The sequence below is a fragment of the Anthonomus grandis genome, chromosome 10, assembly GCF_022605725.1.
Source record: "Anthonomus grandis grandis chromosome 10, icAntGran1.3, whole genome shotgun sequence".
NCBI classification, from domain to species: domain Eukaryota; kingdom Metazoa; phylum Arthropoda; class Insecta; order Coleoptera; family Curculionidae; genus Anthonomus; species Anthonomus grandis.
The window spans coordinates 3,312,347-3,327,437 of NC_065555.1; the positions used below are offsets into that span (position 1 = coordinate 3,312,347).

The 15,091-nt window shown below is 33.7% G+C and overlaps 2 protein-coding genes across 2 annotated transcripts; one reads left to right on the top strand and one right to left on the bottom strand.

Moving 5' to 3' along the window:
• Window positions 1-881: 881 nt before the first annotated feature.
• On the top strand, window positions 882-5,970 carry LOC126741547 (uncharacterized). The gene is made up of 5 exons (XM_050448009.1): window positions 882-1,292; window positions 1,351-1,529; window positions 1,585-1,763; window positions 5,191-5,334; window positions 5,395-5,970. The coding sequence occupies exons 1-5, from the start codon at window positions 1,045-1,047 to the stop codon at window positions 5,833-5,835; spliced, it is 1,191 nt and encodes a 396-aa protein (XP_050303966.1). The 5' UTR covers window positions 882-1,044; the 3' UTR covers window positions 5,836-5,970.
• On the bottom strand, window positions 5,927-13,745 carry LOC126741548 (dorsal root ganglia homeobox protein). The gene is made up of 4 exons (XM_050448010.1): window positions 13,601-13,745; window positions 7,782-7,991; window positions 7,612-7,726; window positions 5,927-6,312 (listed from the first exon to the last, which is right to left on the bottom strand). The coding sequence occupies exons 2-4, from the start codon at window positions 7,986-7,988 to the stop codon at window positions 6,020-6,022; spliced, it is 615 nt and encodes a 204-aa protein (XP_050303967.1). The 5' UTR covers window positions 7,989-7,991; window positions 13,601-13,745; the 3' UTR covers window positions 5,927-6,019.
• Between the last annotated feature and the right edge of the window lie 1,346 nt (window positions 13,746-15,091).

Genomic DNA, 15,091 nt, shown 5'->3' on the forward strand with positions numbered 1-15,091 from the left:
TGAGTTCAATTACTTTTATTTTATAGGATCATTGGTCTTAAAGATATGACTTTTGCTGCACGTCAGCAGACCGTTGTTGAGTCAACCTCGCGGTTTTTGGTTGATAACGTCCGATCTACTTAAGCTAAAATCATGAAGTAAGCTTTATTTGATTAAAATAGTTTTATTATAAATTATAAAGCTCTACTTCTAATAACTGTGGAGATATCTCACTTCTAACATACAGCAACCTCTTTGATGAAGTTACGACTCAAAAATCGCCTATAATTTCTTTGTCAGTTGACCTAGAATGATGACCATAATAATCAAAGTTCAAGCCTTACTGATTGCCATTAAAATTATTTGTATTGGTTTGACAGCTTATAAGATATCAACAGTTGAATTTTGCTTCACATCATCAGATCCTTCTTGGTTCAATCTCACGTTTTTTGCTTGATAACGTTTGATCTAATAAGGCTAGAATCATAAAATAAGCTGCAGGTCATTAAAATAGTCTTGGTCTACAATTTTGATAATAACCTTTAAAGCTCTAAACCCAATACTAGGGGAGATAACTTACTTGTAACATAAAGTATCCCCTTTAATAAAGTTACGACTCAAAAAGCACCTTTAATTTCTTTGGCAGTGATAAACATACTGACCAAAGTTCAATTCCCACTAATTACCTAAATATGATCGTTTGAATTTTCCTTTACGTCATCAGACCTTTGTGGGAACAACCTCGGATTCTTTTTTTTTTTTGACCTGTTGCGGCTGTAATTATAAAATAAATACCCATAGACATCACTACTAAAGTACAATCTTAAATTGAACATTCTCGCTTAATTAAAATCTTAAGTATACCCTTAAGTATTCCAATTGTTTGTTAGATAACGTTGTTGTTATTATGCCGTCTAAATTCTTTATTGCGTGTTGTATCAATAAAAAAAAATGTTGCGTAACGATCGTTTACAAAACTGAAACCGGGAGATTTATAACTCGAGAACCATCAGTAGTAGTAACACGAGAACCATTTAAGCGGATAGTTTTTGATTTATTTTCAAAATGAGCGCCATAAAGGACCTTAAAGACGTTCTAAACACAAAAGCCTTAGCACCTACCGAGGATATTCTGGATACTGAGGTATCGCCACTGACAGCACCCGGAGAGAATTATGGATCAATTATGTTAAGCATCAGAGCCAAAACCAAAGATAGAGTGACAGGCAATGAAAGAGTCCTGGATATTGTCGCAAAACATGTGCCAAATAGTGAAATGGTTTGGAAAGTCTTTAACATTCCTGTGACATTTAGGTAAGTCCCAATATTCACGGTGGCTTCCTATACGCTAATTACTATTTTAACACTTTAGAAGTGAGCTGAGGTACTACTCTGACATAGTACCGACCTTAAATCAGTTCCTGAAAAGTCACGGGTTTGAAGAGGGCGCTGACTTCGCCGCGCCATACTACGGCGGCCGCCTAAATTTGAATAATAGCGAAACCGTTGATAAGGACGCCGTGCTTTTGCTGAAGAACCTCAAGGAAGATGGTAAATAAATAAATATTTCGAAAAGCGGCGCCTCTGATTATAAGGGAGTTTTTAGGGTATAGGACTGGGAATAAGCGAATTGGCTTGGACGAGGACAGTTTTAAAGTTACCCTGGATTCTTTGGCCAAACTTCATGCTTCCGGACTGGCATTAAAGATCAAAGAACCGGAGACTTTTCGAGAGAAGATTCAACCGTATTTTTATACTTTTCAAGTCGGCGCCATATCTAATATGGTGAGTATATGATAGGGGGATATCGGCATATCAATGCCTCTCGTTGTTCTAGTCATTCTTATGGTCTAAACATGCCTGTTGAGATAACTGTAGTGTTATTATCTGTAGAGCTTCAATGGTTATTATCATTTCTTTAAAGTGATTCAATATAAATTGATTATTGTCTACAGTAGATCAAAAGTTATCAGCCAAGAATCTGGAGCTTGACCACGTAAGGATCTATATGCGTCAAGCAAAATTAAAATGGCAATTACTTCTGAGCCCTTTATCCTATTGAAGAAAATTAAAAAAATTCTACTCCTTACTGTAAATCAACTACCAAAGAAGCTGTAGGCAGTTTCCGAGTCGTGGCTTTTTTTAGAGAGAACTTTTCTGTAATATCTCCAATAATATTGAACTTAAAGCTTTACTAACTATTACCAGAATTTTACAGTACATCTTTGGGAATTAAATAAAGTTAATTTTGTGACTCTAGCTTCAGTAGGTCAAAAGTTATGAACCAAAAACTCAGAGCTTGACCCAGTAAGCCTTTACTGACGTGAAGCACAATTCAAATGGCCGTAACTTTTAAACCATTAATCTTGCTGAAAGAAATTAAGAAGATTCTTTTAGGAAATCAATCATTCTTCAACAATAGTTATTATACCTTTGACTGTAAATTAACTACCAAAGACGATATAAGCAAATTTCTAGGCCTGGCTTGTTTGACGGGGACATTCCGCGTAACATTTAACATATCTTCAATAGTATTGGATTTAGAGCTTTATTCATAATGATTAATATTTTACAGTATATCATTGTGAATCAAACAAAATTAATTTTGTGACTCTAGATTCATTAAATCAAAAGTTATTAACCAGAAACCTGGACCTGGACCCAATAAGGGTCTACTGACGTGAAGCAGAATTCAAATACCTGTAACTTTTAAACCAGTCATCGTATTACCAAAATTAAAAAAGATTCTTATAAGTGATCACTCATTCTTCAATTTTAGTTATTATACTCATAACTGTAGGTGAACTCCCAAAGAAGTTATAAGCGAATTTCGAGTCGTCACTTCCTTGACAGTCACGACTTGTGTATCATGTAAAATATCTCCAATAGTATTGGATTTAGAGCTTTATTCATAATAATTAATATTTTACAGTATATCGTTGTGAATCAAACAAAATTGATTTTGTGTCTCTAGATTCACTAGATCAAAAGTTATTAACCAGAAACCTGGACCTGGACCCAATGAGGGTCAACTGACGTGAAGCAAAATTCAAATACCTGTAACTTTTAAACCAGTCATCGTATTACCAAAATTAAAAAAGATTCTTATAAATGATTACTCATTCTTTAATTTTCCTTATTATACTCATAACTGTAGGTCAACTACTAAAGAAGTTATTAGCAAATTTCGAGTCGTAACTTCATTGACAGTCACGACTTGTGTGTTATCTGAAATATCTCCAATAGTATTGGATTTAAAGCTTTATTCATTATTATTAATATTTTACAGTATATAATTGTGAAACAAATAAAACTGATTTTGTGACTCTAGCTTCACTAGATCCAAAGTTATTAACCAGAAACCCGGACCTGGACCCAATAAGGGTCTACTGACGTAAAGCAAAATTCAAATACCTGTATCTTTTAAACTAGTTACCATATTACCAAAATTAAAAAAGGTTCTGATAAGTGATCACTCATTTTTTAATTTTCCTTATTATACTCATAACTGTAGGTCAACTACTAAAGAAGTTATTAGCAAATTTCGAGTCGTAACTTCCTTGACAGTCACGACTTGTGTATCATCTGAAATATCTCCAATAGTATTAGATTTAGAGCTTTATTCATAATAATTAATATTTTACAGTATATCGTTATGAATCAAACAAAATTGATTTTGTGTCTCTAGATTCACTAGATCAAAAGTTATTAACCAGAAACCTGGACCTGGAACCAATAAGGGTCTACTGACGTAAAGCAAAATTCAAATACCTGTAACTTTTATACCAGTTACCGTATTGCAAAAATTAAAGAAGATTCTTATAAGTGATCCCTCATTGTTTAATTTTCCTTATTATACTCAGAACTGTAGGTCAACTACCAAAGAAGTTATAAGCAAAGTTCGAGTCGTAACTTCTTTGACAATCACGACTTGTGTATCATCCGAAATATCTCCAATAGTATTGGATTTAGAGCTTTATTCATAATGATTAATATTTTACAGTATATCATTGTGGAACAAATAAAATTGATTTTGTGACTCTAGCTTCAGTAGATCAAAAGTTATTAACCAGAAACCCGGACCTGGACCCAGTAAGGGTCAACTGACGTGAAGCAAAATTCAAATACCTGTAACTTTTAAACCAGTCATCGTATTGCCAAAATTAAAGAAGATTCTGATAAGTGATCACTCATTTTTTAATTTTTCTTATTATACTCATAACTGTAGGTCAACTACTAAAGAAGTTATTAGCAAATTTCGAGTCGTAACTTCATTGACAGTCACGACTTGTGTATCATGTAAAATATCTCCAATAGTATTGGATTTAGAGCTTTATTCATAATAATTAATATTTTACAATATATCATTGTGAAACAAACAAAATTGATTCTGTGACTCTAGAGTCATTAGATCAAAAGTTATTAACCAGAAACCTGGACCTGGACCCATTAAGGGTCTACTGACGTGAGGCAAAATTCAAATACCTGTAACTTTTAAACCAGTCATCGTATTACCAAAATTAAAAAAGATTCTTATAAGTGATCACTCATTCTTTAATTTTCCTTATTATACTCATAACTGTAGGTCAACTATTAAAGAAGTTATTAGCAAATTTCGAGTCGTCACTTCCTTGACAGTCACGACTTGTGTATCTTCTGAAATATCTCCAATAGTATTAGATTTAGAGCTTTATTCATTATGATTAATATTTTACAGTATATCATTGTGAAACAAACAAAATTGATTCTGTGACTCTAACTTCACTAGATCAAAAGTTATGAACCAAAAACTCAGAGCTGGACCCAGTAAGCCTCTACTGACGTGAAACAAAATTCAAGTACCTATAACTTTTAAACCAGTCATCGTATTACCAAAATTAAAGAAGATTCTTATAAGTGATCACCCATGCTTCAGTACATATTGTCAATGAAATAAACTTGACTTTGTGTCTCTAGCTGCAGTAAATCAAAAGTTATCAACCAAAAACTAGTTCTACTGACGTGAAGCAAACTTCAAACAGCCATAACTTCTGAACCATTAAATCTGTCCGAAAAAAATAAGACGCTTCTTTTAGATCTTTACTCACCCTAACTATAACTTTCATTCCCATGCTTATATAACTGTAAATCAACCATTAAAGAAGATACAACCAGTACAGAACACGCCCTAATGTAACCGCGGACAATTTGCATGAAAGTTGCTTTATTTCAGGCCTTTAAAAACCTGATACACACCCTTGAACTGAACGGATTCAATAAAGAAGAAATTGAAAAAGCGAAGGAAGCCTACTTGGGACAAATGGAGAAGAGTGAGACGAGTGACGTTTGGGGCACCATAACACACTACGACACATGGGTAAGAGAGACACTCCAGGATGCCTTTTTAGGTTATAGACGGGTGATTTTTTTGTTTTAGACCAACAACGTCCTTATTAGATACAAAAACTCGAAACCGGTGCATTGTGTCCTCGTAGATTTTCAAACTTTTGACTATAGATCCTCCCTGACCGACTTGATGTTTTTCGTATTCGGAAGTCTGCAGCAACGAGTCTTGGAGACCAAGCTGGACGAGATTTTGGACTATTACTATCGAACGTTCCTAAGTTACTTAAGGAGGTTAGGTTTGGACACCAAGGAGCACACACCAGAAAGTTTCCAAGCAGAACTGCCTAAGGCTATGAAATATTCTGAATTTATGCACGTCATGTGGATGCTGCTGCCGATCATGTATGAGAAACTGGACTCGGTAGATGCTTTTCGACCGGAAATGGCCGATTCTTATGCCGATTATGACGAACACCTCATTAAAAGAATCGTGTGCATCACCAGGATATGTCTGGATAAAGGCTGGATATAGCTATATCATACTCTTACTAGATTGGATGATCTTGACGCTGTTGCTGAATCAATCAAAAAATATAGTGTAAACAATGAAAACTCTTTTATATTTAATACAATAATATTTATTTATTACACATTTATATACACTTTATCTACATAGGCTATAAACTATTAAAACCCCATACAAATTAATCCTAAACCTACGATTGTCTATGCACCACCGAACTATTGTTATTATTATGTTCGGATAATGCAATTTCTTTAGGTGCGTCGACGATGATTCTTTTGCCCATGGACAAGTCGTCTGGCAACCCTGGAGACAAGTCTTGGGGGCTCGGTGAGCTGCGCACGGGGGAACAGGGGCACTGGGGTGGCGCATGCGCCACAGGGGCGGACATGGGCGGCGGCGGGATGTTCACCAGGGGATACTCGGGCTGTTTGTCGTGGTGGTTTGGTGGAGGCGCCGGGGATTGGATGTTGTTCGGTGGCCGACCTGGGACAACAAAATTTAAACTTGGTTTTCGACTTTGGTCGGAGATATCTCCATTGGTGTTGGGTTTAGGGATTTGGTAGTTATTAATAATATTTTAGTGTGAACCCTGGCGAATCAAATGAAGTTTGTTTCATCACTTTAGCTTTAGTAGATCCGAAGTTATCAACTGAAAACCTGAAGGTTGCCGCAGTAAGAGCCTACTGACGTGAAGCAAAATTTACAGGCAAGGGTCTCCTAATATTTTAGAAACTGCAAAGAATTTTTGAAAAATCTTGTGTATAATTACTTGATCATCAATTTTAACAACATCACTGTAGCCTCCACACATATTTTTTCGATTCATGCAAGCTTACCCTAACCCAAAGTGCATATTATCCAATATATAGATTTTTCTGTTTGAAGTTTAATAATTTAATTTTAGGCATTAAAGTTCGTTTTAAGCTGTTTTATGGTCATTTTTTGTTAATTCCAGGCAATTGGAATAATTTATTTATTTATTCCAGGCAGTTGAAGCGTGAAGGCAGTGAAAAAAATGACGTAGAAAAGCAATTTTTTATTACGCCTCTACACATATTATTTCGATTCATGCAAGCTTTCCCTAACCCAAGGTAAATATTATCCAAATTAGTGATTTTTGGGATAAAGTGTCAGGGTGGAAAATTCAAATTTTTGATCGACAAATTTGGTTATATTTAATTACCAAAGAAGATATGGCCACTTTTAAGTGGACATTCAGTATATCAGCTGATATATCCTTGGCCCTATTCAAATGACCTATATCAAATGAAGCTTATTTCATCATTCTAGCTTTAGTAGATCAAAAGTTATTTACTAAAAACCTGGAGTGTGGTACAGTAAAAGTCTACTGACGTGAAGCCAAATTCAAATGAGGATCTTCTGAACATTAACTAAACGTTAAAAAAATTATACAATATCGTAGATAATGATTGGATCTTTAACTTTGGTGATGATGCTGATGACTGTAGATCAATTACCAAAGAATATATGAGACAGGACATGATTTTCTAGTCATGATTTCCTTAAATTGAGCATTCAGATTATCAGCGCAAATATCTCCAGTCGTATTGGGTTTAGGGCTTTGAAAGTTATTATCAAAATTTAAGTGTGAACCATAACGAATCAAATGAACCTTATTTCATCATCCTGGCTTCAATAGATCAAAAGTGATCCACCAAAAACCTGAAGCTTGACTCTATTTTCCTGCAATAGAAAAACCCTATTCCTGGTCCAAATATGAAGAAACTGGGACCATAACCGAATACTCTCTGAACATCTTACCGGGCATCATAAGTTGCGGGGACGTAATTCCGAGACACCTCATCCGCCACGCGTCTTGTAACAGTTGCAGTCTCGCCTGTTTTCGCCATTTGGCTCGACGGTTCTGGAACCACACCTGAAATAACGAACCTAAGAAAAGTCCAGTCTTGATAAAGCACCCTTAAACCTACTTGGACTCTGGCTTCGGACAGGCTGATCCTGAGGGCGACTTCTTCGCGCAGAAACACGTCTGGATAATGGGTTTTCTGGAAGAGGGCTTCGAGTTCCTGAAGTTGTTGGGGGCTGAAGGTGGTGCGGTTACGTCGTTGCCTTCTGCGTCCGAACATGTACTCGGTGAGGAGGTCGCCCGGGAGTGGCGAGAGGTACGGGCCTGCCATTGGCTGGAAATTTTCTTAGGTTAGTATTTTTCCTTTTGACGGTCAAGGTTTCTTCCTCCTTCTATTCTTCTTCCACTTTTAAAAAGTAATCGGTTACTGGTCATTTTCTGGTCCAACTCTATTTGCGAATTTTGGATTAAAGATCTAATACACTTGACTCTTTTTAATACCTCAGTTTCTCGTATGTAAAAGAGTGTGGAAAGAAATGTTTCTTCTTCCTCCCTACCATTTCAGACTATAAAAATGCCATTCATTTCTATAAAAAAATCTGTTGCCAAACTGGAAAAAATCTGGTTGTAACCAGTTTGACCAAGATCCATCAATTAAGAGATGTTTTTAATAGAAGAGTTCTTACTTAGGAAGGATGCTCGAAAAAAGTTCAGAATAGAAGTTCAGAACCTTTTTAGATTGTTGGTCAGATCCTCAGAATAATAGTCACCTTTCTCAGAATGCTATTTAACCAAGAACAGAGATTGTAGCATGAGAGTTAACAAAAAAATTCACTGGTCTTATGGGAGTATAAGTGAGGTCTCTATTTTGTAATAGACTCCTTAGAATTGAATTGTCACTCTATATTGGTGCCTTTTACTGATATCATTGTTTATTCACAGATGGAATTTAAGAAGTTTATTATTTTAGTGCGTAAGTGTTCCAAATTGATGCATCTTCAGACCAATAGTTAAGAAATGTTTTTTCTGAGATTCTTTACGGTCTTTATGGAAAGACAAGGTTGAAAACATTGAAGAAAAAGAAGGTGAGTTAAAGAAGGGTATCCAAGCAGTCAAGTATATCAGATCTTGAATTCAAAGGAGATGACGGAGATAGAGTTGTTTTTTGTTCCAGCTTATTAGAAGATGACTAGTAATCGATTACTTTTTAAAAGAAAAAGAAGAGGAAGGAGAAGGAAATATTGAGGGTGAATCTTTACAGGGAAAAATGCTAATGGAAGGTAATGAGTAACGTCAAGAAGAATAAGATAGCAGTGAAAGAGTCGGTAAAGAAAAAAGTGCAAGTAAAATAAAAAAAAAAAAAAACATTCTAAATTTGTTTATGTAAAAAGAATAACGTTAAATTTTTTTGGTAAAATTAAGAAAAATCGATGTTTTTTTTTAAACACAAATCAAAAAAATTGATAGAATAACAAAAAAATGAAATTTTTTGAAAAAAATGAAAAAATTAAAAAAAGCCAAAATTTAATAAAAAAATCGTATTTTTTCAAAAACTAAAAACTCAAATTCTTTCTTGCAAAATTAGAAAAAAAAACTTTTTGGAAAACTTTAATTTTAAAAAACTACTTCTCTTTACTCTTTCAGGCAGTTGAATTTAGTTGAAAAAAGACAGAAATAGCTTCAAATGCCTGGAATTGCTATCGTAATTTATCTCACTCTTCCAAACTGTTGAATCTAGTTAAAAAGAGATAAAAATAGCCTCAATTGCCTAGAATTGTTATCATAATTTATCTCACTCTTCCAAAACTAAAAAAGAAATAATTCTTTGAAACTTTGCAAAAAAAAACAACATTTTCTACAAAAAAACGTTTTTCTTTATCCATTGTGTGGATTTTTTTTACTTTTTAAAATTGAACGATGTAACGTTTTTTTTAATTTTTGAAATCGAACATTTTTTCAAAAAATCCGATTCGAAAAAATGCGATTTGTTGAAAAGTTGGCAACGTTGCCAAAAATCTAAAACATTCCCAAAAAAAAAATTCTTAATTTTATGAACTCAAATAAATGCACAAAATGGATGACATTTTCAAAAAAGAACGAGTTTTTTTTTGAAAATTATTCAATTTTAAAATATCAAAAAAATCGGAAAAATTGATAAATAAAAAAAAATTTTTTTTTAAAGTGGCAACATTGTAAAAACCAAAGTTTGGCAAAAAAATATTTTTTTTTACAGATTAATTTTATTTAACAAAGTTTTAAAAAAACCAATTTTTTGAAAAATTGTTAATTTTTAAAAACGATTGATTTGTTACTAATAAATTCATTTATTTCAACCGGAAATACTATAAAATCCAAACATTTGACACAAAGTTTATTTTTTTGCAAATATTGAAAGAAAAAAACACGGTCTCTCGAAAACTGTTTAATTTCAAAAATTAAGAAAAATTTACAAGTAAAATCCTTTTTTAAAAAACGAAAAACAAATTGATAAATTACAAATTTTTTTTTGCAAAATTTGATTAAAAAAACGCGATTTTTTTGAAAAGTTGTGTACTTCGAATAACTGTTTATTTCCTACTAAAAAAATATTTTTGGTATTTTACCGAATAATAATTTTTTTGCAGAATTTGTGCGATTTTTTGAAAAACTTAAATATTAAAATTAAAAAAGAGCCAAAATTTAATAAAAAAATCGTATTTGCTCAAAGACTAAAAATCTCAAAAAAATATTTATTGCAAAATTTAAAAAGGATAGCGCCATTTTTTTGAGTTGGTCAAATTCAAAAATGACTTTTTCCTTCTAATTAGTGATTTTTTTAAAACCGGCACCATTACAACAAGCCAAAAACGCCACAGAAAAAATTCTTTCTTACAAAATTAGAAACAAACACCAATTTTTTGGAAAACTTTAATTGAAGAGTGGAAATTAGAAAGTGCCTTTTTTCCGAAATTCAGTTTTTTTTACTGTAAAAACATTCTATGTGCCATGCTTTATGTCCTATGAACGGTTCTAAGTGCCAAAATTACATTTTTACCTTTATAAGAGTCCCTCGTAAATGTCGATAGTTTTATGTGTGCAAGCATTTTCCTTAGAAAGGTCCTCTTAGTTATATCTAGACATTTGCAGGTGTATGTTGTGTGTGATAATTTCTTGATTTGAAATACATTATAATGGAAGAAACCCAAAGAAAAAGGAGAAGTAAAGGCAGTGGTTCATTTAGAAGCGAACAGAGTCATTTAAAAACAAGTGGAAAGTCATACAAAACTTATAAAAAGAAGATCGTATAAGAAACTATCCAGAACAGCAGGTATGGAATACAAACTTATTAGCTATTTTCGCGGAGATTATTCCGAACCGGTTCTCAACGCTATAAGTTCAGCTGCAAAGGTGTTATCCACGAAAGAAGACGTTCTCTTTTTGAAAAGTACCATGCACAAAATATGAAAACACAAAAGTGTTTGTGATGTTCAAAGAAGGCGACATGGTTCGTATGAGGATGAGCAAAATAGCAGACGTCAAGCAATAATATATTTCCCTTATTCCCTTTCTAATAGCCAAGGAAGATTTGAACGGGTATGTAAGAAAACATTTCAGAATACATTCGGTGTTAACGATAAAAAAGTACGGGTCCTCATTGAAAAGAAGAAAATGGATGAGACCTGTTATAATGATAAACGTACCAGACATGCTGCTCCAACATTTTCTGAAGCTGATCGTCTTCTGGTAATAAATCATGTAAACATGATACCAAGGGAAGTTGGTCATTATTCAAGGGCCAAATCCGAAAAAGAATACCTTAGTCCTGACTTAAATATCCACAGACTGTTTAAAGCTTGTACACAATTAAGTACACCTAGATTCGCCAGTCACATACAATTTTATAGATCTGTTTTCATCAAGGATTTTCCCAACTTAAGTTTCCGCACAGACCACGAGTTGAAACGAGTAGCACATGTGACAAACTAGAGTGCCAAATTAAAGCCAACATTAAGTCAAGTCAATTTGCAAAAGATCAGCTGGAAAGCAAGATACGATTGAGACTGAAGATCCCGAAAGCACAAAGTGTTGTTTATCCATGGATCTACAGCAGGTCATGTTTGTTCCATCATTGACACACAGCGACATGTTCTACCTTTCGCAGCTGCCCTGCTACAACTTAGGAGCTCATATTGGGGATACAAATGAGGCCTACATGTGTATGTGGCACGAGGGAGTAGCTTCTCGTGGAGCCAACGAAATTGCATCATGTCTTTTATACATTGTTAACCGTGGATTGACCCTTAAGGAGCATTTGGTAATATGGTGTGATAATTACGGGAGCCAAAATAAGAATAGAATTTTATTGTTTACATTGATCTTTTTGGTTACCAATGGTGTTTTCCACACTATTGAACAGAAATTTCTTGTAAGTGGCCATAGTTTCATGCTTTAGTAGAAAAACGGAAGAAAGTATCTAAAGCATTTGTACCCTCAGACCTTCAAGCAACCGTAAAATCAGCAATGTACCTTTTAATGTTGTTGACATGACTCCACGCGGCTTTTGGGACCTAAAACAAGCGGCGGATGAGTATATTAACACTACCAAGTTAAATATCAGTAAAGCTACAGTGATAACGATCGAAGCTACGAATCCTACACTTATTAAGTTAAAAACTTCATTTTCTGATTTTGAAGAAGGGATGCAAGTTAATGTTTTAAAGAAAGGGAAAACTTTAGCTAGACTCAGACAGGCTAATATAATGAAGCTCCCATCAGAAAGCAAGGTGTCGGAAAATAAAAAGGTATGTCTTCGAAGCGTGATTCCTTATCTTCAAAATCCAGAACACCAACGTTTTTATAAACAGCTACTTCAGATTGAAGACAATGGTTTAGAACAAAAAAAAGAGGTAAAATGTATTTTATGAATATTTCTATACTCAAAATCAGTTGTGGCACTTAGGCCTTTTCCTAATTTTACTTGTTTAAACATTTTTATTTTGTTGTAAGAAGTTTAGTTTGCAAATTTTTGTTAAGAAGTAGGTCTTCCGTTTCAGTTTAAATGCGTAATACTTAATAAAGCTTTACTCAAAAAAGTTCTCTGACTTTATTATCTCAAAACCTTTTTTTTTAGCACTTAGCCCTTTCTAATTTCCGCTCTTCAATTTTAAAAAACTAAAAAAAGAAATAATTTTTTGAAAACTGGCAACGCTGTATAAATCCAAAAACTTGCCAAAAAAAACAACATTTTCTAAAAAAAAAACGTTTTTTTTTTTTTAAATTTTATTCACCAATGTCGCGTTTTTTTTAAATTTGGAACTTTTGCCTTTTTTTAATTTTTGAAACCGAACGTTTTTTCAAAAAATCCCTTTTTCTTTATTATTACATTTTATTAATTTTTTGGCAATTTTTTTCAAAAGTTTGTTAAAAAAACCGAAATTTTTTGAATGCAAAATTTTAACAAAAAAATTCCACTTTTTCAAAAAAACTCGTTGAATCTCAATTTTTTTAAGCTTTTAATTTCAAAAACAAAAATTGGGCAAAAAATGGATGTTATATGCAAAATTTATATAAAAAACGGGATTTTTTTGACAAATTGTTCAATTTTAAAACCTCGAAAAACCCGAAAAATTGATAAAATTTTTTTTAAATGCAGAATGTCGCAAATAAAAACGGTTTTATAAAACACTATTCAATTTAATACATCATAAATTCGGTTTTAAAAATTAATAAATTAATTTCTTAAAACCTTGTAAAAATGTCCAATTTCAAAAAAAAATTGAAAAATCCAAAAACATAATAAAAAATTAAATTTTTGTAATATTAAATGTTAACACCACAAAAATTGTCCGATTTGAAAACCGATTTATTTGCCATTAATAAATTGATTATTTAAAACTGGTAACCTAACAAAAACCCAAAATTTCCTATTTTCGACTAAGACCCAAAAAACGAATTTTTACTCACAAATAACGCCTTTTTCAACCTGCACCCTCCCGCTCTAATTTACCCTCACCCTTTAGAATTGCGAGTTACCTTAATCCCTCACAAAAACAAAAAAAATAAATAAAACACCCCGAAAACTTCCCGTGGATAATCCGGCGGTGACCGCGTCACCGTAACAACTAAAACTCGTTTTGCCAACAACTTAAGGCGCCCGTCTGTGACGGACGTCGCGACGCTCCACCCCCGTCGGTTTATTGGGGGGCGACGCGCCACCGGGCGCCGGCGTCCTCACGCGCCCTTAATCCAATAATGCTTTTATTGGTCGCCCTTTGTTTTCCCTTTCTCATTGGTTTAATGCCCACTTTTTTTCTTTCTCTCCCCCGTGTGATGTTTTCTTCGGATATAAAAGACGTTTATTTTTTTTCAAAAATGGCGCGCAAATTTATTAATCGCTTATTATAAAAGCAAACCGTAAAAGTTGATTCGGGTCGTCACCAGGAAGCGCGAGTTGCGCAATGTGACTAGACCCAATGACGTCACGAATACATTGTGAACAAAGACGTCAAACATATCAGAAATATCCGCACCCCTGTCAAACTTGTCAATTACTTTATTCGTGGTGACTCTGATTTTGGTCCATTTGATATGTTGACATATGTCACAATTGAGGCCTTTAAATATATTTTTTTTACTTCCTTTGAATCCTCTAATTTTAATCCTGTAAATTAACACTAATTAGTTTTTTTGTTTGTGCTTGTCGTTGATTACATGCACCGGAGTCATCAAATCGGCAAGTTGATTAATTAGAAAATCACCGTGTTGACGGGTGCATTATGTAAACCGAAGGGCCACAGATGTGCCTCTAAAGCGATTAATTTATACAACCCCCCACCGACTTCCCTTAAAGGGAATGACGATGATATCGAGAATAATTGATCGGGATGTTTAGTAGGTTGCGGCAAATCACTGTGAATTGCTGCGAAGTAAGCCTTAATGTCGTTGCGTTGACAACTGACGTTTCAGCTTTGATACATGACAGCGTCTTTATTGTGTACGATATTTTAACCGGCATGAAATTTAAATTAATATAGTTATATATGGTGACAAGTTCCTGAAATAAAACAGATATTAGTATGCACGCTCTTGATAATGAACTCTATGATATATTTTCTCGTGCTTTTGCTTGTATCGAACCCACCAATACGGTATATTACGCTAAAAAAAATGGTATAAAACCCACTTGAATGTGTGTAATATGGATACCAAGGTATTTCTAAGGATTTAAATTATTAAATTTAATTTGCCGTTAATTTTCTAGTTATTTAATCTTAAAAACATCGTTTAAAGTTTGAGGTTTAGGCGGGTCAAAATGACAATTGCGTCGTCATGGCAACGCCCACATGGCGGCCATGTTGGTTTCCATGGAACACCCTAAATTATTAATAATAACTAAATAATATTAAATCGGTTCATATTTTGGTGAAGTGGAATAAAACCCACTCGAATGGGTAT

Coding starts and splice junctions, on each gene's coding strand:
- LOC126741547 (XM_050448009.1), top strand. CDS start 1,045: ATGAGCGCCATAAAGGACCTTAAAGACGTTCTAAACACAAAAGCCTTA. Junction 1,764..5,190: donor TCGGCGCCATATCTAATATG/GTGAGTATATGA, acceptor GCTTTATTTCAG/GCCTTTAAAAACCTGATACA. Junction 5,335..5,394: donor TAACACACTACGACACATGG/GTAAGAGAGACA, acceptor TTTTTGTTTTAG/ACCAACAACGTCCTTATTAG.
- LOC126741548 (XM_050448010.1), bottom strand. CDS start 7,988: ATGGCAGGCCCGTACCTCTCGCCACTCCCGGGCGACCTCCTCACCGAG. Junction 7,727..7,781: donor TGTCCGAAGCCAGAGTCCAA/GTAGGTTTAAGG, acceptor TCGTTATTTCAG/GTGTGGTTCCAGAACCGTCG. Junction 6,313..7,611: donor CCCGCAACTTATGATGCCCG/GTAAGATGTTCA, acceptor TTGTTGTCCCAG/GTCGGCCACCGAACAACATC.